The following is a 26,700-nucleotide window of genomic DNA, read 5'->3' on the forward strand; positions in this document are numbered from 1 at the left end:
GTCATTGTTTTTATTAACATCTTTGCACTTTGGGAAGAGGGAAATGATAAATCTTCTTGTTTATATCTGCACTGTCAAAAGATTGCTTTGCCAGCCAAAAAGACTGCTTGTGAAATAACCCAGCTGGGCTTGTTGACAGCTTGGGAAATAACACAGCTGGGCTTCCCACTATTACTGGGGTACAACAACACGTAGGAGGTGACCTTGCTGTTGCAAGATAATGAAAGGAAAAGAGCTGATCTTGTACTTTCTGTACTTTCTTATCAACAACAGAAGCTTGAAGGAAGTTAATGACTATACACAAGATAAATCAGGTTGATAGGCGGACAGGCGGACAGACATAAACCACGGGTCAAAGTAAAATTGTGTACAAGGCATAACTAAAACTGAGCTTGCCAGAGTTTGGCTATGCGGACGACTGTGTGTTCCTAGCCACTCTCCATATGCGCATGTTTCGTTGTGTATTAAACTCTTCTCTACCTAAGATCGGTGTGGACAGAACTTGATCTCAATCAGTGTGGATGCCACTCGATCTCAACACGTTGTGATAGAGTTGAGATGAAGATTTAAATGGGCTATCAGGTCTATTGCAATGGCAACCAGAGCTCATTGCATTTGCAAATAAGGGTCATTCATGGGAAGGAGTATTCTTTGTTTGCTCAGAACTCACTATGACAGGCCACGAATGAGTAGGCTCTCTTTTCAAATGTACTATGGTCTTAGTGATTCCTTGTCACTAACATATCTTTTGAAAACCTACTCATACACTTTTTGCCTTTCTCGATGTTGAGAAAGTGCTTTCCTAAATCCACTAACTTGTTCTCAAAGTGAACACTTAAAACCAGATGACTTTCAAACCACACGGCAATAATAATAACAACCATATAATCCCCATACTGGCCCAAGCACATCTGGGCTCATAAGAGATCTTGTTATTAGTTCATGCTGAGTTAAAATTAAATATGCATCCCTCTGTCATGTTTGCTGCTCTGATACTTTAAAATATACTTCATAACAGATCATTGGATACTGATTGTTATTTTATAATGAATAGATGTGGTGTGTTCGTCAACTGTGCAACAATATAATATTTTTTTAAATTATATTTCATTTGGTTGGCAAGTGAAGCTGCTTCGGCTGGCGCCAGTGAGTCGTGCACCAAAGGCATTGCAATGTCTCATTAACTCTGCGTTCCCATTCAATAGTAAAGTTGCACAAACATGAAGCTCATTAATTCTGCCTTCCCATTCCTATCTTATTTGTATTATAAAGCAGGAATCTCATCGGACTGTTGAGACTACGAACTTCTTGCGTTGCAAAACTATACCTTATCTGTGTAAACAGATGCTCCACTGGCCTGCTGTGCTGAATCATGAACTATATAACTCTGTGCATGCACGCCCTGAAGCAAGACACACATTCTTTCACTGCACTGTCTTGTTTTATTATGCACATAATTGTTTATTCTCTTTGCTTGAAGGACCTCTTGTTTAAACAAAGCTTTCTTGCAGTCTGGTATTGATTAACCAGTAAAGGATCTATTGGATTATTGAAATGTTTTTCTCTCTTGCGTAAATTTCCACCACAGTACTACGAAGGGGGTATACGAAGAGAGAGGGGGTATTCTCGGTTCTTCCTGGGAATTGAGGCCGTCGCACACAAATAAGTCCATGTCGTGGTGGGTCGCTAATCGACCGTGAATGCCAACAATTTAACCATGTGACCCAATGTCTTCCTTCTTACCGTTTTACTGTGGTGCACACAGTCTCCTTATCAGGGGATCGTGCCCTCGGAGGTTGTGCTTCTTTGATCTGTATTGGATTTCGGTTAACACGGCCAAGCTTACCGCTGACACAATGTCGGACTGATGTGAGAGACAATCCGTTTGGGAATTATATTCTCCCGGCCTAGCCAATGTGCGGACCATGCTGGACCAATGAAGGAAAAGACGAAAACGAGCTGGGTAAATTTATAACAAGCAATTCATTTCAAGGAAAGGAAAATTATGTGGCACAGTAAAAGGTTTATTCACAGAATGTATAGCAGGGGAAAGCAAGGAATTTGTGGGTGCTGCAAAAGAAATGGTTATTTATGAAAGAGTGAAAAAAAAACACTGCAGATTTAACCCGATAACTTTCTGCAATCTCACTTATGTTACACAGGCTACAGTCGCCATTGCGTGCGCGCGCGCGCGCGCGCACACGCACACACACACACACACACACACACACACACACACACACACACACACACACACACACACACACACACACACACACACACACACACACACACACACACACACCCGTGGAAATTCGATTTTGCTCAGAGAGGGAATTGAGGTTTAGTGACCTTGTTGTACCTGGCACGGTCGATGGATCTCCGCAACTCAATTATGAATCATCCTCCAGCAACCATCAACGAGCTCATGGTCGATGTCCTTTTCCAAACCACCAGCGTTGGAACACCAAGTCCAGCGATGAGGCTGTGGGTGCTGAAACCATGAAGCAGCCACCCGAAGTCCATGACTTCTTGCAAAGTCAAGGAAACTAATGCTATTCTGCTTCACAGTTCCAGACCCATGGTGACCAACACATGTGCCATAGCCATCCCTAAGAGTGCCATTTTGCAATGAAATCACCCAAGATTAGAAGAGTAAGTACTGTATCTAATCTGGGGCACTGATCAACCATGGACATGAGCGCGGCATAGAATGCCTCCTTCACGTTGAGATCACTCGCCTCAGTTGGAGCATATATCGAGACCGGAGAAATGACACCTAAGGAGTGACGAATCCTCAGTCTCATTATACACTAGTTGACCTGTTACGTCAATTATCATGGGAGTCAGCTTATTGGATGCAGCTACAGCAACTCCTTGGGCATGGTAAACATCAGAGCGACCCGACCAGTAGTAGGTGTAACCACCCACCATGATGTCACCACTATCTGGTGTCCGAACCTCAGAGAGTGATGCAATACCGATGTTCAATCGCTGGAGCTCGGATGATAGCAGAGACAAGTTATGATGTTCTCTTCGGAATTGGACATTCCAGGCACCCACCCGAAGAGACCGCCTCAGGTTAACTAAAGGAGACCATGGTCTGGTGGACAACACCTCAGCACCACCCTGACACACACTACCACAATCTAACCCAGGAATGTTACCCTGTGTTTTTCATCCTGTTAAAAAGTTGGGGTCCTGAAGACTTTTCCCCAATCCCATTATCCTGTGAGCTGCCTAAAGGCGCTGTCACACCATGACGATTTAGCCAGCGTATGCCGACTTATGAAAAATTTGTCTAAAACGCTGGCACACGTCGAATACGTTATGGGTAAGTTTTGTATACGTTAACAGCACGCTGAAAAACACTGCCATACGTCGTAGTATGCTGGCTTTAATCGTTGTACTTTGCGGTTGTCCTCAAATTTTAGCATGCTTGAAATTTTACGACATATGCCAGCGTATGACTCACACGTTCCGCTACGCTGGCCATAAGTTGTAGGCACGTTATACGATCGTTGACACACGTCGACTCACGTTGCTTGTAAGTTACTCATAAATCGAAACACGTCGAGCTAATGATTAGCGTACCTGAAACTTATTTATAACCTATGAGTAACGTGTTGTAGGCACGCTACACGATCGTTGACACACGTCGATGCACATTATGCGATCGTTGACACATGTCGAGGCACGTTCCTTGTAAGTTACTCATAAGTCGAAACACATCGTGGTAATGCTTAGCGTACCCAAAACTTATTTCTAACCGATGAGTAACGTGCTTTGAACTTATGTGTAACGTACCTCCAACGCATATTGACGTATGTAGACGTATTTGATTGACGTCTTCCGGACGACCACAGAACTTACTGAACGTGTTTCTAATTTACAGCTATCGTATAATGGCGTATTAGCAGCGTTTAAAAAAAAAAACAACAACAACAATAACTTCCGATATTTCGTCACGTCCGATTGCCTCTTCAGTTTGCTCATGTCTTATTCTTAGTTCCTCCTCTGTGAATATTTTCTGTTTGAGGATATTGTCACGTCGACGTCAAAACTTAAAAGCAAATGCCCGAATATATTTTAAAATTCGTGATAGGCTAAAAAAAACAAAAAAAAACAACAACAACAACAACAGCAACAACTTCAGATATTTCGTCACGTGCCTTCACGGAGCCAAGGAGAAAAAAAATGTGCCTTGACGGAGAAAATAAGTTTCGGGTATGCTAAACATTATCTCGACGTGTTTCGACTTATGAGTAACTTACAAGGAACTTATGTCGATGCGTGTCAACGGTCGCATAAGTGCCTACAACTTATTCCCAGTGTAGCGGAACGTGTGAGCCATATGGCGAGTACGTCGTAAAATTTTCAGCATGCTTGAAATTTCACGACGTACGAGACGTACCACGAAATATGACAGCATACGTCATCGTTTTTCAGCGTGCTCTTAACGTATACACAACTTACCCATAACGTATTCGACGTGTGCCAGCTTGGTTCGGCAAATTTTTCATAGGTCGGCATATGCTGGCTAAATCATCAAGGTGTGACTGCGTGGTTGACACTTTCAATTTTCAGGCAGTTATGATTTAAATCGGCGTGCGGCAGGTTTTTAACAGGCTATGCCACGAGTTCGTCGGAGATACGTGCAGCGCGCTATACCTAAGTTAAACTTTTGTTGGGCATAGGTTGTGAACGCCGACAACAGGCAAAGCATTCGTTGGTATAAGTTATCTATAAGATAACGAAACGTTCTGTGCCCGTTACTAATATGTTATGCATACGACCAACACGTTATGAATACGACCAAACCTTAAAAAAAAAACATCAAAATTTCAGCGTACGCCAACGTTTGACATACATTTTTATACGTTGCCATTGTTGGCTAAATCGTCAGGGTGTGACAGTGCCTATATGAAGGTCTGCTGCACAGGAGGTACTCCCATGGAGGGGGTTTTCAAGTTTTCTTTTACATTTTAGTGTTTTGCAGAGTGAATTATTTCTATGGTGGCCGGATTGCAAATCCTGCCACCAACCTTCTCGAAAAGGTTACCCACCACAGGAAGACATCCGCAGACAAAGTTGGGTATCAGATATAGATGGTCGTTGGCTCACAAGGAGCTCCTCTGCCCTTGGACAGGTTTTGTTTTTAGTCTTGCTGGGCATCCATATCCATACACCCTCCTCACCAGGAGGACCTGGTGGGGGAAGCCAGTTTTATTATCGACACTTGACCATGACACAGGTTAGTTCAGGGTTTCCATGATACCTTTTGCAAGTCATAGATCTGATTTGCCCTGACCTGGCTATCTGGGTCGGGTGCCATTATATAAACTGGGTTGCTCTATCATAATGCAGAACTCCCATCCTCGAGTGATCTCAAGTGATCCCCAAACCTTAGCCTCAGAGTAACCAGATTTCAGGTGCACGCCACAATGCCCCGCCCAAGGAATTCCAGGAAAGTATACCAGCAATGCATTTCGCTTATACTGTAGCTCTTCCTGTGCCTTTCCATCTCAACTGCAGCTCTTCCTGTGCCTCTCCACCTCAACTGCAGCTTTGCCTCTGTCTTCAGCTGTCGGCTCTCTCCAACTCCACTCTCAACTCTCTGGCACTTCACTTAAATGCATATTTAAATGTTCAGTTAGTCTGCGGATAGGCAGTTCGTGCAAGTTCAGTTTGTGCAAGAGAAGTGAAGAACAAGCAAATGATAGACAACAAAGTAATATCACCTGCTGGACATCTTACGTCAACCCTGCCTGTCCCAATAATGTAATATCGACACTTTTCATGGAATTATGATAACACGTGCAATGCACGACATTTAACCAACCATATGTTCCACATGGAAATCACCGTTTTCTTGACATCATTTGTTACCTCTTGACGAAGGCTTGTCCACCGCCTGCATCCACAAATGTGAAATCGGATCCATGTTCTTGAGAGCACTGCAGAGCTACACACAGCATTGGGGGAAGTATGTTTACAAGCATTCTTCCATCATGGTCAAATGGCACAGATGTATCTGTCCAGTCTGGGTTCAATTCCACACCCAACTATATAAACGATCAAATTGGTATTTCACAGACAAACCATTTCATGCATTACCTTTCATGAGTGAAAGACTTTGCGAAGTGATACTCTCGTCCTAATGTCATGTATTGTTATGTTGGAGGGGGTACATATTAAGTCGATGATAAGTTAAGTCGTCCATGTACTCGAGTAGCTTCGAACATTCTTCTGCAACAGGGACATGTTTAGCGTGAAGTTGTCTTGTGATTATGTGTGCTGTAAGAGGATCAGTGTTGACATTGGCATGAGATAGGAAAGTATTGTTTGTTTTTTTCACTCTCTCTGTAAACCAGGTGAGGGTCCAGGTGAAGTTCTCATGCTGTAATGCATCCAACGCACTCAGAAAAGTACATTGCTATGTTATTTATGATGAGCACAAAAGAAAAGGACTCCCAAGTTTGTGGTCTCAGCATGTAGGTTCCTGTCTTTATTTTCCCTTCAGCAGGGGGTGCACTCATGACAATATCGCACAGTACCTTACATTCCTGTTTGGGCTGATAAAACCTTCCTGTGGTCTGTGAAGGTTCAGGCCGTACCGGAGATGACACTGCATTTGCGTGAAGTCACCCCAGAGGTGGTGAAGGGCTCCATCATTGGCCGGTCTTGGAAGGGGAGCAAAGGACGCTTGGGTATGGATGGTGGGGAAGATGATAAAAGGCACTGCCCAGAGGGAGTTGAATTGGCTCAAGTAGAGATTAGTTCACCTGGGTTGTCAGGGAAGACACGTCATTTCATTCGAGTTGGGGCTGTGAGCCGGCTCTCCACGGGTGCTGTTCTGTTCTTTTTCTTTGTGGTTTCACCCTTGGGGATTGTCTCTCCTCATCTGGGCTTCTTTTTACTAAACATGTGTGTGTGGCCCGTTTTTCTCCCTGGCCTCCCTTCATACAAGCCTGGTTGTCACCGCTTTCACCATTCCACCCATGACGCTTTGATCACCTATGCGCTATGCCGTGCCATGCTCGAGATGTTGTGGTGAAGCTCCATTTTGTTCTCTGGTACCAGTATCCTTTTTAAAAGACCTTTACTGGTTCACCGCATTGTGTTTGTGAATGACTGTGTTTTTGTGCCCATTAGATTTTATTCCTTGTATTCAGTGCTTTCGTTATCCTGGTTGTACATTTATTTATTTCTGTGCTTGCATTTGTCCTCAACTATCTTTTGTCTCTGGATTCTCCGTCTTTGTGGTAATGTCCGTTTTGTGTTAAAAATCGCGTTATGGGTGGAGGCAACTTTGGGTTACTTCTGGTTAAGGGGCTGTCACACCTTGACGATTTAGCCAGCGTATGCCGACGTATGAAAAATTTGTCTAAAACGCTGGCACGCGTCGAATACGTTATGGGTAAGTTTTGTATACATTAAGAACACGCTGAAGCACGCTGGCATACGTCGTAGTACGCCAAGCTCGTCGACAAATTTCAACATGCTCAAAATTTTTCGATGTATGACTCACACGTTCCGCATATGCTGGCCATAAGTTGTAGGCACGTTACGCGATCGTTGACACACGTTACTTGTAAGTTGCTCAAGTCGAAATACGTCGAGGTAAAGCCGCTGTCACACCTTGACGATTGAGCCAGCGTATGCCCATTTGTGAAAAAATTGTCTAAAACGCTGGCACATGTCGAATACGTTATGGGTACGTTTTGTATACGTTAAGAGCACGCTGAAAAACACTGCCATACGTCGTAGTACGCTGGCTTTAAACGTTGTACTTTTGGGTTGTCCTCAAACTTTTGCATGCTTGAAATTTTACGACGTATGCCGGTGTATGATTCACACGTTCCGCTACGCTGGCCATAAGTTGTAAGCACGTTATGCGATAGTTGACAAACGTCGACACACGTTACTTGTAAGTTACTCATAAGCCGAAACACGTCGAGGTAATGCTTAGCGTACCCGAAACTTATTTCTAACCTATGAGTAACGTTTTGTAAGCATGCTACATGAACGTTGTTCACACTTCGCAACACGTTACTTGAAAGATCCTCATGCGTCGAAACACCTCAAAGTAATGTTTAGGGTACCCGTGACTTATTTATAACATATGAGTAACGTGCTTGGGAATTATTTGTAAAGCATGTCCTAAGCACAAATACATATGTAGACGTATTTGACGTCTTCAGGACGACCACAGAACTTACTGAACGCGTTTCTAACTTACAGATACCGTATAATGGCGTATTGGCAGCGATTAGGGGAATTGGTATATAAAAAGGGGCTTCGCAGGAGGAACCCGTCTTTTTTTTAGACTTCGTGGTGAGTATATTTCCATGTCATTCCAAGAGATGGAGGATACGGCAAGGCTGAGACGACAATACCTACCTTACCTGTCCTCGAACATCAACATGACCTCATCGAGTTGACACTGCACCAGTTGCGTGCCAATAGAGCCGGGAGAAGAAGACGTGAACGGAGGAGAAGGAACTGGGTCAGACCATGGATCGGGAGGCGATGCCATTACGGCATATATGACCAGCTCATGGTGGAACTCCGGAACGAGGACCATGCATCCTTCATCAACTTCCTGCGAATGCCCCCAGCGATGTTCGACGAGCTGCTAGCCAGAGTGGGTCCAAGGATAATCAAGCAGTACACCTTCTACAGGGATCCGCTTGAGCCTGGCCTGAGGCTGGCACTGAGCCTGCTGCTGTTGGTGCCGTGACTGCAGTGCTGTGGAAGCGATTTAACTCGTTCAATGTAAACGATTTCAATTGCCTAGCACCAGCGTCCAAAAACAATAGGCGAGTGACAGCCATTTATTAAAAGTGAAGTTGTAGCCTAGGAATAGAAAACCTCACGTAATCGTCGACGATACGCTGCCACGCTATGCATACGTTAGACTATCGTTGGGCATAGGTTGTGGACGCCTAAAACACGCTAATCAATCGTTGGTATAACTTATCGATAAGTTATCGAAGCGTTCTGTGTTCATTACGAGTACATTATGCATTTGTCCAAGTCGTTTTGAATACTTTAAAAACTGAAACAAAAAAATAGTTTATCGTGGGAATGAGAAAAAAAATTAGCCGAAAAGAACTTTGAACAATGGTGCAAAGTAGTCTCCTATTCGTGGACGCAACGAGGATCCATCATCACCCACACCCTCCCCATCACGCTCACTTACTACTACTGACATGGACATACTACTACTACTACTACGCACACCTAATACTACTACTACTGATACTACTGACATTGACATCTACTCAACATGGAGTCTGGAACACTGACGGATTCCTCTTGTGAAGCCCCTTTGTATATACCAATTCCCCTAAACGCTGCAAAATTGCCATTATACGGTAAATGTAAGTTAGAAACGCGTTCAGTAAGTTCTGTGGTCGTCCGGAAGACATCAATCAAATTCGTCTACATACGACAATGTGTGTTTGAGATACGTCATGTGTGTTTGAGATACGAGATACACATAGGTTCAAAGCACGCTACTCATAGGTTAAAAATTAAGTTTCGGGTATGCTAAACATTACCTCGACGTGTTTTGACTTATGAGTAACTTACAAGTAACGTGTGTCCGACGTGTGACAACGATCGCGGAGCGTGCCGAGAACTTATGCCAGCGTATGCGGAACTTGTGAGCCATACGTCGAGTACGTCGTAAAATTTTCAGCATGCTTGAAATTTCACGACGTACTAGACGTACCATGGAATATGACAGCGTACTTCATTGTTTTTCAGCATGCTCCTAACGTATACACAACTTACCTATACCGTATTCGACATGTGCCAGCGTTTTAGACACATTTTTCATAGGTCGGCATACGCTGGCTAAATCGTCAAGGTGTGACTGCGATGTTGACACTTCCAATTTTCAGGCGGTTATGATTTAAATCGGCGTGCGGCAGGTTTTTAACAGGCTATGCCACGAGTTCGTCGGCGATACGTGCAGCGCACTATGCCTAAGTTAAACTATCGTTGGGCATAGGTTGTGAACGCCGACAACAGGCTAAGCATTCGTTGGTATAAGTTATCTATAAGACAACGAAACGTTCTGTGCCCGTTACTAATATGTTATGCATATGACCAACACATTATGAATACGACCAAAACTTAAAAAAAAAAACCTCAAAACTTCAGCGTACGCCAACGTTTTACATACATTTTTATACGTTGCCATTGCTGGCTAAAACGTCGAGGTTTGACAGAGCCTTAATGTTTAGCATACCCGAAACTTATTTCTAACCTATGAGTAACGTGCTTTGAACCTATGTGTAACATATCTCAAATGCACATTGACGTATGTAGCCGTATTTGACGTCTTCCGGACGACCACATAACTTACTGAACGTGGTTATAACTAACAGCTACCGTATAATGGCATATTGGCAGCGGTTCGGGGAATTGGTATATAAAAATGGGCTTCACAGGAGGAACCTGTCAGTGTTCCAGATTCCATGTTTTTTTTTTTTTTTTTTCTTTTCTTCTTTGGCATGATGGTGATGTTGACACTAAGATTTCTAGTGCGGTTATGATTTAAATCGTTGAGCGGCAGCCTATGAATAGCCTACGCCACGTGATCATCGACGATACGCTGCCGCACGCTATGCATACGTTGTGAACGCCGGCAACACGCTAAGCATTCGTTGGTATAAGTTATCTATAAGTTATCGAAACGTTCTGTGTACGTTACTAATACGTTATGCATTTGTCCAACTCTTTATGAATACGCCAAAAACTTAAAAAAAACATCAATAGTTCAGTGTAGAAAAACATTTTAAAAAACCAAAAAAAACCGAAGAATGCTGCAAAGAAGTCTCCTGGACGCGGATGCAAGGAGGACCCATCATCACCCACACCCTCCCCATCATGCTCACCTACTACTACTGACATGGACCTAGTACTACTACTACTACTACCACTGCTACTACCGCTACTACTACTACTACTGCTATTACCACTGACATGCTCACATACTACTACTACTGATACTACTGACATAGACATGTACTCACCATGGAGTCTGAAACACTGACGGGTTCCTCCTGTATGAACTCCATTTTTATATACCAATTACCCTAAACGCTGCCAATACGCTATTATACGGTAGCTGTAAGTTAGAAACACGTTTAGTAAGTCCTGTGGTCGTCCGGAAGACGTCAATCAAATATGTCTACATACGTCAATGTGCATTGGAGATACGTTACACATAGGTTCAAAGCACGTTACTCATCGGTGAGAAATAAGTTTCGGGTACGCTAAACATTACTTCGACGTGTTTCGACTTATGAGTAACGTACAAGTAACGTGTGTCAACGATCGCATAACGTGCCTACTACTTATGGCCAGCGTATGCGGAACGTGTGAGTCATACGCTGGCATACCTCGACAAATTTTGAGCATGCTTAAAATTTGTCGAAGTGCTCGGCGTACTACAACGTATGCCAGCATTCTTCAGCGTGCTCTTAACGTATACAAAACTTACCCATAACGTATTCGACATGTGCCAGCGTATTCGCCAAATTTTTCATACGTCAGCATACGCTGGCTAAAACGTCAAGGTGTGACAGGGCATGACGGTGATGTTGACACTTCGATGTCTAGTGCGGTTATGATTTGAATCGTCGAGCGGCAGCCTTTTAATAGGCTATACCACGTGATCGTCGGCGATACGCTGCCGCGCGCTATGCATACGTTAGACCATCGTTGGGCATAAGTTGTGAACGCCGACAACATGCTCGGCATTCGTTTCTATAAGTTATCTATAAGTTATCAAAACGTTCTGTGTACATTACTAATACGTTATGCATACGTTCAATGCGTTATGAATACGCTAAAAACTTTAAAAAACATCAATAGTTCAGCGTACGCCAGCAATTTACATACATTTTGATACGTTGCCATACACTGGCTAAAACGTCAAGGTGTGACAGCCCCTTTACTGATGGCTGCCACAATTTGAGCATGGTTAAATCAACACCAGCAACAAATTGAATGTCACTGCTGGCTGTGATGCTGTTTGTAATTTGCCTTCACTTCCAGGAACTTCATGACCCTGGGTCAAGGCAACAGCTGTCGTATCGCAACTGGTGTAACTGCATATGCGTCCACCCATAAGTAGATCCTACAATTTTTCAATTTTTGATTTGTTTGTACCAATGCTTCAGCCTTTTGAGATGAGGCATCATGCGAAAAAACTGTGAATCTGTGTTTTGTTACAACCACAACCTAAAAAAAAACAAAAAAAACACATCTTTTTCTTTCTTCTATCGAAAAACGAAAAACGAAAAAATATCTTTCTTCAAGTTTACTTCCAGAACGAAATCCCCTGAAAGACGTGACCAGTGATTGAAATGCTGTACAGAAAGGAACCAAAACTAGGTACCGCTGGAGTCCAGGGAAACATGCCACCCTCTGTAAGAAAACACTTTGTCGCTGGTAAATGATGGTACGAGTACAGTTATTAGTCCCCTCCCTCTTTCACCGAGAAACCCAAAAGAGGTGGAATATCACAAGTCTGTTCTTAGAGACACGGTGAAAGCAATTAACAAATATCTCCCAGATTACAAAACTTCCAAGGTTTCCTATCTCGTGTATTGCGACACTAACAATCTATATGGATGGGCAATGTCTTAAGCTTTACCATACAGATGTCTCAAATGGGTAAAAGAGAAACATTATGAAAGAGTCTCACAAAATATCGTTATCTCCTCTCAAAAATAATTCGATGAAGCAAAAGTTTGGTATAACTTTGAAGTGCATTTACAATATCCAGCAAAACTCCAGAACAAAAATAAATATTTGCCATTTGCTCCAGACAAAGAAACCGCAGAAAGAAGAGTGGTTAAATACTTATCAACAATCATTTCTTAAAACTAATTCTCACATATGAAAGAAAAAATTAATGACCACACTACATGACAAAGACAATTCCATGCGAAATCAAATAAACTTAAGATAATATCTATCGGCTGCTTCAAGAACAAAGATAATTTATTTCAAAGAAGTTCAATCAGTCATTGGTTGAAAAAATGTGTATATATTTTTTGTTTCCATTGTCGAAGCTCGTATGAGAGCTAACACAACGCACAACAAGGGGGGCAGGAGACAAGAGGGGTGGGAGAGGGAAGGACAAAACATTGGGTAACAGGGACATTTGGAGATCTGTGGAAGGGAGAGGGATCGGGCGGGGAACATGGGGTGTACAAGATGGACACATCAGGGACTTTCAGGAAGGAAGGCAGGGAATTTTAAGGAGGTTGGTTTGGGGTGGATTAACGGTTGTGTAAATGATCATGGTTTTGGATGGGGGAAGATAAGAGGTGCTGGTGACCAGCTGTTTTGAAGACCTGTAGGGAAGAATGGGATTGAGAGAGTGTAGGAGTTTATTCCAAATGCGGGAGAAAAGAGTGAAGGTGAGCGGTGATTCGTGATTTTAATAGTTTTACCAGAAAGGGGTTGCTGGCGGACCTTGAGCGCCCTGCGGAAAAATGGGGGGTGGGCAAAGTTTTAGAAAGGTGAGAGGGAAGCTTGGAGGGGGAAGAGTATGATGGTTGCTTTGAGAGGAAGGGATAAGAGGGGTGAATTGGCAATGAAGTTGGAAAAAAAAAAAGAGGACGATTGATGGAAATACATAAGATACATGACATATCGCAGACAGGGTGGGGGGGGGTGGGGGGCGATACGGAAGAAGACAGAAAGACCACCGACCTGCCTGCAGTGAGAGAGTGGGAGGCCCAATGATTCAGCCTCACTGTGGGATATACCAATGATCCTAAATGCCTTGGCTTCCACAGCGTGAAGCTGAGAAAGGTGAGAGACAGGAGCACCAGCCCAGAGGTGAGAGCAGTACTCCATCAGGCTGCATACGAAAGCTTTGTATGTGGTGAGGCGCTCAGGCAGACTGAGGAAGGACATTGCACAACGGAGGATGCCCAGTCGGCGACTGACTTTGGAGGCCAGGTTGAAAATGTGGCTTTCCCAGGAAAGACCATGGCAGATATTGAGACCCAGAAGCTTGAATGAAAGGACTTCTTCCAGAGGATTGTTGAGAAAGTAGATGGGTGGGGGTTGGGGTGGGGGTTTCCAAGCCGTCCTTTCGGAGAGACATAGTGCGAGTGTGAGATTTGTTAGTATTGAAAGGCATGTTCCACATGTTGGATCGGTTTGTGATTTTATCCAGATCTGCAGGGAGCGAAGAAGCTGCTGCTTGCCGGTCTGAGGGATGACAGATGGTACCCCCGAGGGTGGAGTCATCAGCAAAGAGGATTATTCAGAGAGTCGGAGAGATCATTGATGAAAACCAGTACGAGAACAGAGCCCAGAAGGCTGCCTTGAGGAACTCCAGCCTGGACAGGAAGAGCGGATGAGAGAACTCCATTTAGGGCCACATGTTGACTGCGACAGGAGAGGAAGTCTGCGAGCCATAAGTGGAGATGGCCTTGGATACCACAGGAAGAGAGTTTGATGAGCATGGCTGGGTGCCCAGACCATGTCAAAAGCATGTGATATGTCTGAGGATGTGGCTCTGATTTAATGTCTGGCATTGAGTACCTCTATCCATTGTTGGGAGAGCATAAGCAGCATCTCCAGGGTAGAGTGACCTGGTCAGGAACCAAATTGATGATCGGAAATCAAGCCATTGGAGAAGAGGAAGGATTTAATGTCTGAAGTGATGATGGATTTCATAACCTTGCTGATGATTGGGAGAAGGCTGATTGGTCTGTAGTTGCAGGGATCTGTTTTTGCACCATTTTTTATGCAGAGTGGTAATGTTTGCTGATTTCCAAGCAGATGGCAGAAGACCTTGAGCAAATGAGAGGGTGAATAAAACAAAGAGAGGGTGAGCAAGAGTAGAGGAGCAGGTTTTTAGGACACGTGGGCTGATGCCGTCTGGACCGGTTGCAGAATCTGAGTCGAGGTTTGACAGCAAGCTCTCCACTTTGTCAGAAGAAAAGGACACAAAGTCCAGGGACAGCTGGGTGTGACTGGGTAAGGTGGGTACAGAAAGTGATGGGTTTGGGACGCAAGATTCAGATGCAAACACCGAGTTTAGCCATTTAGCCTTTTCACGTGCGGTGTCAGCAGTGCGGCCATTTGAAGTAACAGAGGGGATGGAGGGGGAACATGCAACAGAAACAGATTTGATTAGATGCCACCAGGATTTGGATGAGGGACAGAGGTTTGAGAATTCAGACTTGAGATTAGAAAGATGTTTTCTGGCTCTCCTGAGGGTTGACACACACTTGTTCTGAGCTTTATGGAAGCAACTGTGATTACCCTCAGTTGAGTTTGCTTTCTATGATGCAAAAGCAAGTTGTTTCAGGGCAACTGCCTTGCTGCAAGCTTGAGTGAACCATGGGTGGGAGGAAAGGTAGGACAATTCAAGATGAGAGGGGATAAATCTGTACATGAGGGAGAGAGAGAGACAGACAGCAAGTTTCTTTGAAAGAATTCCCAGGATGAGTTGATGTTGGAGAAAGTCATGATGGGAGACCAGTCTCGAAGTTTGATGGCTGCTTGGAGACACTGCCCAGTCAGCCTGAGTGAAATGCAAGACTCGACGGCGCTGAGGTGGTTATCTGATAACAGCCAGAGACATGTCTACTTTGACAAGCACGTGGTCAGAAGAACCTATTGGAGCGGAGGAAGAACAGCAGATATTTTCAGAGAAATTTGTCAAAATCAGATTGAGATTGAGAAAAAACTGAAAAACAGTTGGTTGAGATCCATGTCAGGAACTTGACCAATTGAGTCAGTCCCAATGAGTCACAGAAGTCTTTTTCTGAAGTTCTATGGCAGATGAGAGAGGTACCCACACCCAGGCCACTGGCATGATGGCAATTGAAGTCATCACATATGGCGAGAGGATAGAAGTTGGTCCATGTTTTCGGATAGTGAGGTGCAGATGGAGTCATCACTGTTTGGTGGATGGTATAACACACATATAAACCTGAGGTGGGAGTGGAGGGGAAGCCGTAGCCAGTGGTATTCCTGTGGATTTTGGGGAGTGAGAGCAGTGAATGGAGAGTGAGGAATAGTCTTTGATGAAGAGAGCAACTCAGCCACCAGGACGAGGTTAAGGTCTGTCATACCGGAGGAGGGAGTAACCAGGGAGAGATACCAGGGAGTCAGAGACATCTTGAGGGAGGAAAGTTTCTTTGAGGCAGATTATATCTGGTTTGTCAGTGGCAACCTGTATGGAAAGATCTGTCAGGTTTGAGTGAAGGCCCTGGATATTTGAGGTCCACACTGTTAATGAAGAGGGAGGGGTGGAGGCTTTGGTTGCAGGGGACGGGAAGGGGAGGGTAGGACAAGAGAGGAGGCAGGGATGTAAGGAGAGTTGTTGAAAGAGTGTACGGGCAGTGCAGAAGAGCTTGGGGAGGGGCCAGATGAGGAGGAGAAAAGGCTCTGTGGTGCTGGATTGAGGTACAGTGGGGAGTAATGAGAGAGGGGGCAGAAGGCAGTTGAGGATTTGAGGAGGTGGAGTGATGAGATGGAGGAGAGAGGGCAGGGGAAGGGAGGTAGCTTTGTGGATGTGAGGAGGGGCAACTTTGTGAAAGGTGAGAGGGAAGCTTGGAGGGGGAAGAGTATGATGGTTGCATTGAGAGGGAGGGATGAGCGGGGTGAATTGGCACTGAAGTTTGAAAAAATAGGACGATTGATGGAAAATGAACATGCATTGCAAACTAGGTTTTTAAAATTTTTAGTTCAGAGATGTGACTGAAGACATTACTTGAGGGTGTGCTATATCACGTGATTGGGTTTTCGTATATCATGCCTCGCCCGCTAGGGGTGGCAGGAATGTACTTCCGGATGCGCAATAAAGCGGAGTTGATGCTGGCACGCTTGCTTCTCGTGTTCCACTGCACCTCGTACACCATAGTTGGCTGACGAGGATGATTGAAAACGGACATGTGCCCGTTTTCGTTGGAGACGACTTCGAATTGTTTTCGGAGCAATTGGGATGCTATTTCCACGCGAATGATGTGGTCAATGAGAGCAAACAGAAGTCGATCTTGCTTGCTTCGCTTTCGGCGGAGCATTATCGACTACTGAGTGATTTGGTGGCGCCGGACAAGCCCCGTGATGACGGGCTGTCGTTTCGGGACATTGTGGAGAAGATGAAAGCACACATGGCGCCTGAGAAGTCATTTCAACTCGCTCGATACCAGTTCGATCGCCTCTCAAAAGGGGCAGAGGAGCGCGTAGCTGATTTCGTGGCGCGGATATACCCGAGTCTAATGTTGTGTAACTCAGCCACACACACTTGTATGAGGTGTATTTCTATTTTTTGTGCTTTATAAGTTTGAGGTGCACGGAAGTGTTGTAACCAAAGAAAGACAATGTTATACATGGGTAGATCAATGGGGCTTGGATGGTTTGAGAGGGGGGTGGGGGAGTGGGGTTACAGCCCACTTATCTTGCAAATGATAAACCAATGGACTAAAATATTCAAATTTCCAGACTAAATGTTTTCCAGTGGTGCCTGCTGTCCTGGATGATTCAGAGTAGCTCAGCTCGTCGTTTAAGTTTCAGGGTCAACTGTGATTGACTTCTCCATTCTCTTCTTTCCTCTGCATCATCCTTTCTCAATCCCATGCTCTTCAAGTCTTTTCACGACGTCCTTCCACCTTAATTTGTCGTATTCTTGACCTTTTCCCTCTAACTGACTCATTCCATTTCTTTTTGGTTGGTTCTTCGTGCTTTTTCTTCATCATGTGTCCAAACCACCGCAACCTGGTTTCTCTAATCCTTTCTGTGCTACTTACAACTCCAGCTCTCTTGTGTATCTCCTCATTCCTCATCCGCTCTGTTGGTGATCTTCTGAGAATCCACCGAAGCATTCTCACCTCTGTCCTCCCCAGCAACTCCGTTTCCATTCTTTCCAAAGCCACTGTTTTTTTACACAATACATTATAACCGGTTTAATCAAAGTCTAATCAAATATTTTAACCTTCATTTTTCTCGGCGTTCTTTCACAGACGACTGCTAACCTCCTTAAATTTTGCCCGTGCTGCCTTCACTCTCTCCTGGATTCCTGCTTCACAACCTCCCCTTTCCTTCCGTTAGTGATGAATCAAGGTTTTTGAATTTTTAATGCAACATTACAAATGCAACCATAAACAATTGCCATACATATTCAAAGAATTCAAGAACTTGCCAATGATTCCAGGCTCAACTTTAAAAAGGAAAATGTGCTCATTTACCTCGCACTCCAGAGAGAGTCAGAGACAAATAAATTACAGCCAGTTTGGGAAGGAACATGTTTGCTGCACCACCAGCTCAGGAAATTCGATGAATGAAGTCGACAGGTGTGTGGCTTCTTGTTCTTATTGTGTCATACCATTTGTTATTTGATCTTGATTGATAATGCATGACATCACAATGAAAATGAAAGTATAGCAACTTATTTACTCATCATTGTTTTATTTTTTCAACACTGCATCGTTGTTTGTAGTGCCATTTTGATGTTAGGGTAAGACAAAAAGGACTTGTTAAAAACAAAACGAAAAACACACTTGAGAGCGATAATTTTGTCGAAAAGTTTTCTCCTCCCCCCCCTCCACCCCCATGATAAAATGATTGCAGTATCTATTTATCATGAAAATATTCCATGGATCATGTGCTGCAGTAGTGTGGTAACGGAGGTATATGGTCTGACATTTTGGTGGTGGGGAACAGTTGGACACAAACAGAAATGAACAAAATGAAAAGGAAAATAGGAGAGAGATGAGGGGAAGCAATAGGAACCTGCAAGCAAGAAGGCTGGGTGATGCAGCGTCATTGGGAAAGGGATTTAAAAAAAGAAATGCGTATGATCGGCGATGACATGAGATATCAATGCACTTCCCCAAAAGGGAAGAAAAGAGGAAGAAAGGAGTTGAGATGTGCAGTGAGTCTGGGTTTTGAAAGTTTCATCTGGAGAAGTTTCATTATTGGAAGATATGCTTGTGTTTTGGAGTTGCTGGCAGGGTCAGAGGCCTGAGCGAGTCGAGGGAGCTACACCAGAATGGCGGTGGTAAGAGACAGAGGTCACTTACTTGCCAAAAAGAGAGCAACATATCTTATCATTTGGCCTCATCATGGGAAATGCCAATTGTACCTATTCCTATGATCTCACACCTATTGTCTCTGCTATTTCCTACATCATTCCAACAACAACCAAACTTTCCCCAGTTATTCTTCAATCTGTTCTCTTTGCTGCAGAATGTACCTGTTCAAAATACATTATTATTTTTTTACGATGGCGGATCAGGGCTCACATTAATGTCGGATATTGAACTTCATGTCAGATATAATTTCCTCCACCACCAGAGGTGGACGGAGGTTTGTTTTCACCACTGTCTGTGTTTGTTTGTGAGCAGGATGTCTCAAAAAGTTGTGGGTGGATTAACAAGGATGAATTGATTTGATTTTGGTTAAGATCTGGATCCAGATCCGGATATGAGAATTTTTATGTGAATCTTCACAATTAAGAGGTCAGGCCAAAAACGATATGTAGTACAATATCTCAAAAAGTTGTGGACAGATTCGGACGAAACCTGGTTGACAGGTTGGGTGTGTAACGAGGATGAATTTAATCGATTGTGGTATCCTGACGATTGTGGTGGCCATCTTGAATTTTTCCCCCAAGCGAAATTAGCCCACATTTTTGTGAGGGATTTCCTGGCTCATTTTGTTCAGGATTCCCAATTCATTGAAAATCAACCTTCAAGCCTTGATGTGGGGAAATTCTTGAAAAGCCGACTCTTCTTGAAGGAAACCGTGGCATCTTAACATCCATCAACAAATGCAAGGAGATGGGTCCTCAGGATTAATGTCCATCTGGTGGATGGCAAGCAGATTGCCTCTCCCTGCATAAGAAGCACCTTGCCCAGAGGCAGAGGACGGCTAGTTGCCGATATAGCTCGTACATCTGGGACACCAGAGAGGACTTGCCAACTGAGGCTGAACAACTCAGGGATGTGGCTGTATGTCCCCATCACATAAACGCCACTGCCCATCTTCAACAGCCATATTCCTCTGCATTTTATTGTATATTTGGGCTGTGTGTGGTGAGGGAGAAAGGAAAAGGCTATTTTTCTTTTCTCCATCTGGTACTTTTATTTTCAAGTCTTTCTTGTTTAATTATTCTACCCTGAGTGAATGATCGCCAAGTCTTTTGTGCAAGTAACATTGAATAAGAAAATATGTTATGGTTAAATCTACTCATGTGCCTTTTTGCTTTCTCGGTGAGAAATACTTGCTTTTAAATGATTGCTTGTTTGTGTGTTTGTAATAAATAATTGTTTGGTGTCATTCCCAATCTGTCTTGGTTGTATTTTCCTTTATTTGTCCGACACAGTGTACAAGTCCAGTTAGACGGGAAGTTGTTCCCCAATAATTTGTTTTGTTAGCCAGGGCACACTCACTGTAATGCTCGGCAGTAATTTTAGTGCGCGCTGAGGGCACATGACCCGAATTAACCGGCCGTCCACTGGTAAGGTATCACACGAAGTAGTGTAGCTGACCGGATTGGCCGTGCCAATCAGCGTTTGCAATTGCTTTACAACCTGCTGATGTGTGGAATTATCTGTGGCCGGTGGCTTCAGGACCTGGCATTCGGGAGGGACGCAACTGCTCCCCCTTGTGGCTGGCCAAGAACCTCGGATTCATGACAATATATACACACTGCATATCAACTTGTATCAAAGACAAATAACAATGAATAGGGCAAATTTCTTACAATAGAAATGATGAATAGGGCAAATTATATACAATGGAATTGATAACATCCTCGACCAATATTTTTTTGCAAAGCAGCTAACTTAAAGGCAAGGGAATAATAGTGTTTTAAGGCTAGATTTAATAACTGCAATAGAACCGGATGCTTTCAGGTGATCTGGGAGCTTATTTCACAGGTGGGGTGGAACCGAGCGAAATTCCCCATTCCCCATGGTGCGAAACCTCATCTTGGGAACAGATGGAAGACCAGCAGTGCTTGACCTCACGGTTCATGGAGACGTGTAATGACCAAGTGAACTTTGCAAATATGTCAGGCTGGTGCCGTGGAAGATCATAAAAACCAAAAGTAAAACTTTAAACTCGATTCGATATTTCACTGGTAACCAGTGTAAGGAAGCTCTATTTTCTATTTTCTGAGTTTTGGTTGAAACCTGTGTCGCACTATTATGAACATATTGCAGCTTTTGAAGGGATTTTGCAGGGAGACCAATAAAGGGTGAGTTACAGTAATCAAGCATGGCAGAGATCAAGGCATGCATGAGCTTCTCTGCATTAGGCATCTTCAAGGAATATCTCAATCTGGCATTTTTTCTGAGTTGGAAAAATGAAGACAGACACATTCTTTTGATGTGGGCTTCAAAACACAGAAATGGATCAAATGTAACACCTATATCAGGGCCAGATTAAGACCTTTAGAGGCCCTAAGCACTGAAAAGATTATGGTACACCCATATACAGGGTGTCCCAAAAAATATACAACTTTTCATCTGCAAAGAGGATGGTCATAACATATATTTTAAAAAAAGATATATGGCTGGATAGAAAGCTAAAAGGTTGAAGTTTATTGTACCAATGTCAAAATTGCCAACAAAATTCAAATTTTGGTATAGAATCGTCGTTTTCTTTTAGACCACATGTTCGACAAAGGCTCCACGTTGTCCGATCACTGCCTGCAAATGCGTTGTCATGTTCTCCATCACTTTGGGAAACGTTTCCTGAGGAATGTTCTGGATTTCTCGGTGGATGTTTTCCTTCAGCTGATCAAGAGTCTGAGGCCGAGGGTTTCCATAAATCCTGTCCTTGAGTTACCCCCACAAGAAGAGGTCTGGAGGAGTAAGGTCAGGGGAATACGGTGGCCACTCAACGTCTTCGTAGAGGGAGATAAAGCAGCCCTCAAAATGTTGGTTGAGAAAACGCCTTGTTTCCCTGACTGTATGGGGCGGTGCCCCATTCTGCTGGGACCACTGGGTTCTCATCTGGATCAGGTTGTTTCTCCTACGGGCCTGAGTATGTTGCTCAGGCAGATATAGTTCCTCTGGTTTACCGTGCAAGTGCGTCCCTGGTCATCTTCAAAGAAGTATGGACCAATTATCCCATACCAACCAACCGCCACCCACATGGTGACTTTGAGAACAGATCGAGGCACCAGTTCAGTTGATGCATTACCAGGATTTTCAGTTCCCCAGTACCGAAAGTTTTGCTTGTTTACCTCCCCGGACAAGTGAGCATGGCATTCGTCCATCATGTGAAGTTTTTTAAGGAAGTCTGCATCTTTCTCCAACTTTCCTGAGAATCAATTAGCAAAGTCTAGTTGTTTGCGTTTCTGTTGATCACTAAGCACCGTTTCCGTTTGAATTTTGTATGGAAAGGCACGAATGTCTTGGCGAAGGATCCTCTGAACGGTGCTCTTATGAATATTTGTCTCGGCAGAAAGTCGTCGAATCGATTTTTTTGGACTCTGAATGACCGCCTGTCTCACCATTTCCACATTTTCTTCACTACGACCTGTCCTCTTCCGACTACTGTGACCTTTGTGAAGGTCACAGATGGTTCCCACATTGGTAAACTTTGCGATGTTGCACTTTATTGTCCGAAAGTTTGGTGCATGGCATAAGTGGATACCAAAATGTCTTGAGTAAAGACGTTGCACCTGTATGACACTTTTCGTCTGGTGCCAAAGTTCAACAATTTTCGTCCGTTATTGTATGGTCAGTCTTGGCATTTTTCTGGCACTTGCTTGGTATCAAAGGAAACTTCAGGGTCTCTGCAACAAGAAATGAAGCATTAGTGACAAAATTACTGTTTTTTAAGGATCAAACGAAGCATTTTAAAAGTTGTATCTTTTTTTGGGACACCCGATATATGTAATCCAAAATAAAAAGAACACCAAACCGTAAAATGAAATTGTATTTTTCGAAATGAAGCAAAACTTACAGTAAGGTTTATTTACAGTAAACTCTACGGCATCAGTATTACGTTGCATAAAAAAAATGTGTAATTTTTTTTTCTTGTATACGTATTTTTTTTCATTTATTGTGGGTCCCCCTTTTTTGCACCAATGGTGCAACATTTTCCCCATGGTCCATTGTAAATCCGGCACTGGAAAAAAAAAAACTCTGTGGGGCCCCTCTTCCCTTGAGGCCCTGAGCATGTGCTTATTTTGCTTAATGGTTAATCCAGGGCTGACCTTGATTAGTGACCAAGGAGGGAAGTGGAATAACTAGCCCATTAATTACAATGTGGTTGTTGCCAAATTTTTTTAGTCTGATGAGGAACACCAATAAGTCTAGCCTCAGTCTTGCTACCATTGAGTTGCAGAAAATAGTTATATGGTTGTTTGTAATTGTATTCAAAGTAAAATATACTCTTCAAAATAATGTCAAAGTTGACGTAGTTGGTGAAACAGAAACTGTGTTGTGTTTTATTTTAACATTGATGTGTTTTATCATTTGGGTAATGTAAAATTTCACTGTACTGTAAGATCACTGTAAGATGATTTAACGCAAGATTTGACTGACGTTTACTCCAGGTTCGTTTGTAATATTAATCCTTCACACATTTGAGATTAAATATGAGTCTTAACATATTTATTTAGTGATCTTGAGGTGTATGGTTACTGGATGTCTGTTTATATTGAGGTTGAAGTAGAATATGTTTAAATATGATCGTTCACCAAATTCGTCACCTGAGAATGATAACCCTCCAGCATGAGCATGGTTATTTGTTCAGTGTAAAACTATCCTTCATGATGATGTTTTCTGGTCTCAGTAATTGCCTGCCATTTAGTGGACAGAGTATCAATTCAAGATGGCATCAATTCCCATGTTCTCAAATGCTACTTTCCTGCTTTTGCCTCTACCTTTTCCTCACTTCCTCTCCCTTTGCTGTTCTTTTCACTCAATTGTGGCATTCCTTGAGGTAGCAGTTCAATCACAATCATTTTCTTTCCATGGCTTCATGCTGGTCGTCTCACGCCATCAACCTTTCTTAACCCGTGATCTCTGCTGAAACCATGAATGTAAGAATGGTATTTATGTCTGGCAAAATTGATGAACTAATCTCTGAGTTGATGTTTAAGAAGTAGTGTGGGGTGAGTAAACTGAATATACAGTTGATGATGATTTCAAGATTACATGGTAAAGAACTAAAAAACATCAAAATTGAATATTTATCTATCTATAATTCATGCAATCTGTGTGTGTGTGTGTGTGTGTGTGTCTGTGTGTGTGTGTGTGTGTGTGTGTGTGTGTGTGTGTGTCTGTGTGTGTGTGTGTGTGTGTGTGTGTGTGTGTGTGTGTGTGTGACCGCTGTTTCTCAACAACCACTGGTCCGATCTAATTGAAACTTTCCAGATATATTGCTGGGGACGTGATGATGTGCCTTTTCAATGTTTGATATTAATCGGATAAGAGCTTCCCAAGTTATGGCCATTTATTTACCAACCAATGACAGGACACGTTGCTGCGTGGGCGTGGCCGATGGGGAGGGGAACCTCAGCCGCGTTCCCCATTACGGGTTACAACGTACGGACTTCCAGATAGTAATGACTTCGTGTATTTTTATAATTTCTCGATTTCTTATGCGCATTTATAGATAAACACAATGCCCCAAGTTATGATCGTTTTCATATTAGACGGTGTATAAATTTCGGTAACATCAGAGTGAGCTGGTATGCTCCGAACCAGGAAGTAAATTGTTGTTGTTTCTTGGTCGCGGTTTGATTTTTTTTTTAAACGGGCACGTAAGAGTATTATTAATAATGATACATGTACTGTATGCTTCATACCATACTTGGATGGCGAGTGATCAGCATTTCACTGGTTTGGCCCGTTTTGTTTCTGAATTCCCACAGACACATTTTAGTCTGGTCAAGTTGGAGGATCGCTTGAGGATGGGAGCTCTGTGCTGGGCCGCGCTATGAGAGAGTGTAGGGCAGCCCGGAATCATGGCGAAACCCAATCCTTATCCCTGTGTCGTAAGAGGCGACCAGGGTTGCGTCAGGAAGGGCATCCGGCATAAAACCTATGCCAAATCAGTATGCGGATCATAACGGTTGATCCGCTGTGGCGACCCCTAACGGGAGCAGCCGAAAGACGAACATCAACAACATTTTAGTCTGGTCAAGACCCTTATTGGATGGAAAGTACAATCAATTTAAAAAACGCCATGTTTTGCTTCCATAGCACTCGCAACCAGGGACGCCGAGAAGGGCCGGGGGAGGGGGGGAGGGGACGTGGGGTAAGTAACACATAGCCCGGACCTAATAGGGGCCCACAATTATTATTTCAATTTTTAGTTTCACATAATGATTGTTTGTGACGATAAAACACCGAGGATGCCGGCAATCATGATCCCGTCAGCGGGGTGCCACTCGGCCCTTCTGCCTCACTCTGTTGTTTCCATCTGCTCTCATTGGTCAATCCTTCTTGTCATTTCTTTGGATCGTTGCCTTTTTGTGGCAGTGACAGGCACCTCTCTTCAGCCAATGCCCCTTGCTCAGATTTACATTATGCATTTCACGAATACACTTACCCCATTCTAAACACATTATGGGATACTTGCTGCCCCTGCTGAACGACACAACATAGACATCTTATGGCTATCTAAATGAGATGAAATAGATTCGTTGGACTATTCTAATAAGCGGCATGAATGGTATTTTGACATTACACATGTTATCTGAAGCATTCATACTCCCCTCTAATGTAACATTACTCTAAAAGTGGTTCAGGGTTAATTCGACAAAGGGTTTGAATACTTATGCAAATAAGAATCATCTGATGTTCTCTGAAATCCAACTTATTCACGTTTTGTCTGCATTTTTATCTTGATCACTTTGGAGTACCGTATTTTCCAATGCGTTTACCATGACTGTGTTCACTGCGCCCGTGTTTTTCAACCTCAAAAAAAAAAATTGATCATTTTATTTTCTTATCTCGATGTAAATATGTTTGTGCATAATCTTTACGTAAAGGGCAAAAGAAATGAGATATGAGAAAAAATATTCTTCATTGTGGATTTGTGGCCTTAAAAAGGGCTACTTGGGTTTGATGAAGCTTTTCAACTAAACCTGAGTAAATCCTCTTCGTCGCTTTCCTTGTCAAAGATGATACATAACTCCTCGTCCAAATCAGGGTAGAGCAAGCCCCCATTGCTGTCCTCGTCACTGTAGCTGTGACTTGCAGCCTTCTCCTACCAGATGACGTCTTTCTCTGTGCCGTCCATGTTGTTGGAGATGCTACATTTTAGGAATGCTCGCTTGATGATGTCCAACGGCATCTCCTCCCACACCTTGACGATACAGCTGCAGATCGTCTGAAGGTCGACCTTTCTCATCTTCCCATGATTGCTGTTGGTCTTCTCAGCACTCAGTATCCGGTCGGACCAGCAGCGACATAGCCCGTCCTTGAACGGCTTGTTACTGGACATATCAAGGAGCTGCAGGAGCTATGTCTTCCCACCTTGGATGACGACAAGATCGGTGTTGGTCCGATGGAGCAGCGCTTTGGTGTCGTCAGTCTTGTAATATCTGAACGCATATCCAGGATGAGCATGCTCTGTCGGCGGGAGAGAACGCCATCGCGCCAACTACTCCAGACTGTGCGCACCCAGTCCTGGACCAGTCCCTCATCAATCCACCCCTTCTGCTGCACACTAATG

General features: G+C 43.5%; 1 protein-coding gene across 1 annotated transcript in view; it reads right to left on the reverse strand.

The window, feature by feature from the left end:
* The window catches only part of LOC147017866 (uncharacterized), a 39,931-nt gene extending 21,406 nt beyond the window's left edge, over positions 1-18,525 (reverse strand). The window contains exons 1-2 of the mRNA XM_085900026.1: positions 18,243-18,525; positions 5,890-5,965 (exon numbers count right to left, since the gene is read on the reverse strand). Coding sequence (XP_085756152.1) covers positions 5,890-5,965; positions 18,243-18,300 — 134 coding nt within the window. The 5' untranslated portion in view covers positions 18,301-18,525. The remainder of the gene's footprint in view (positions 1-5,889; positions 5,966-18,242) is intronic.
* Positions 18,526-26,700: the final 8,175 nt, after the last annotated feature.

This window comes from Eptatretus burgeri, chromosome 10 (assembly GCF_056783735.1).
Source record: "Eptatretus burgeri isolate ZD-2024b chromosome 10, Ebu_testis_v1, whole genome shotgun sequence".
Classification (NCBI taxonomy): Eukaryota; Metazoa; Chordata; class Myxini; order Myxiniformes; family Myxinidae; genus Eptatretus; species Eptatretus burgeri.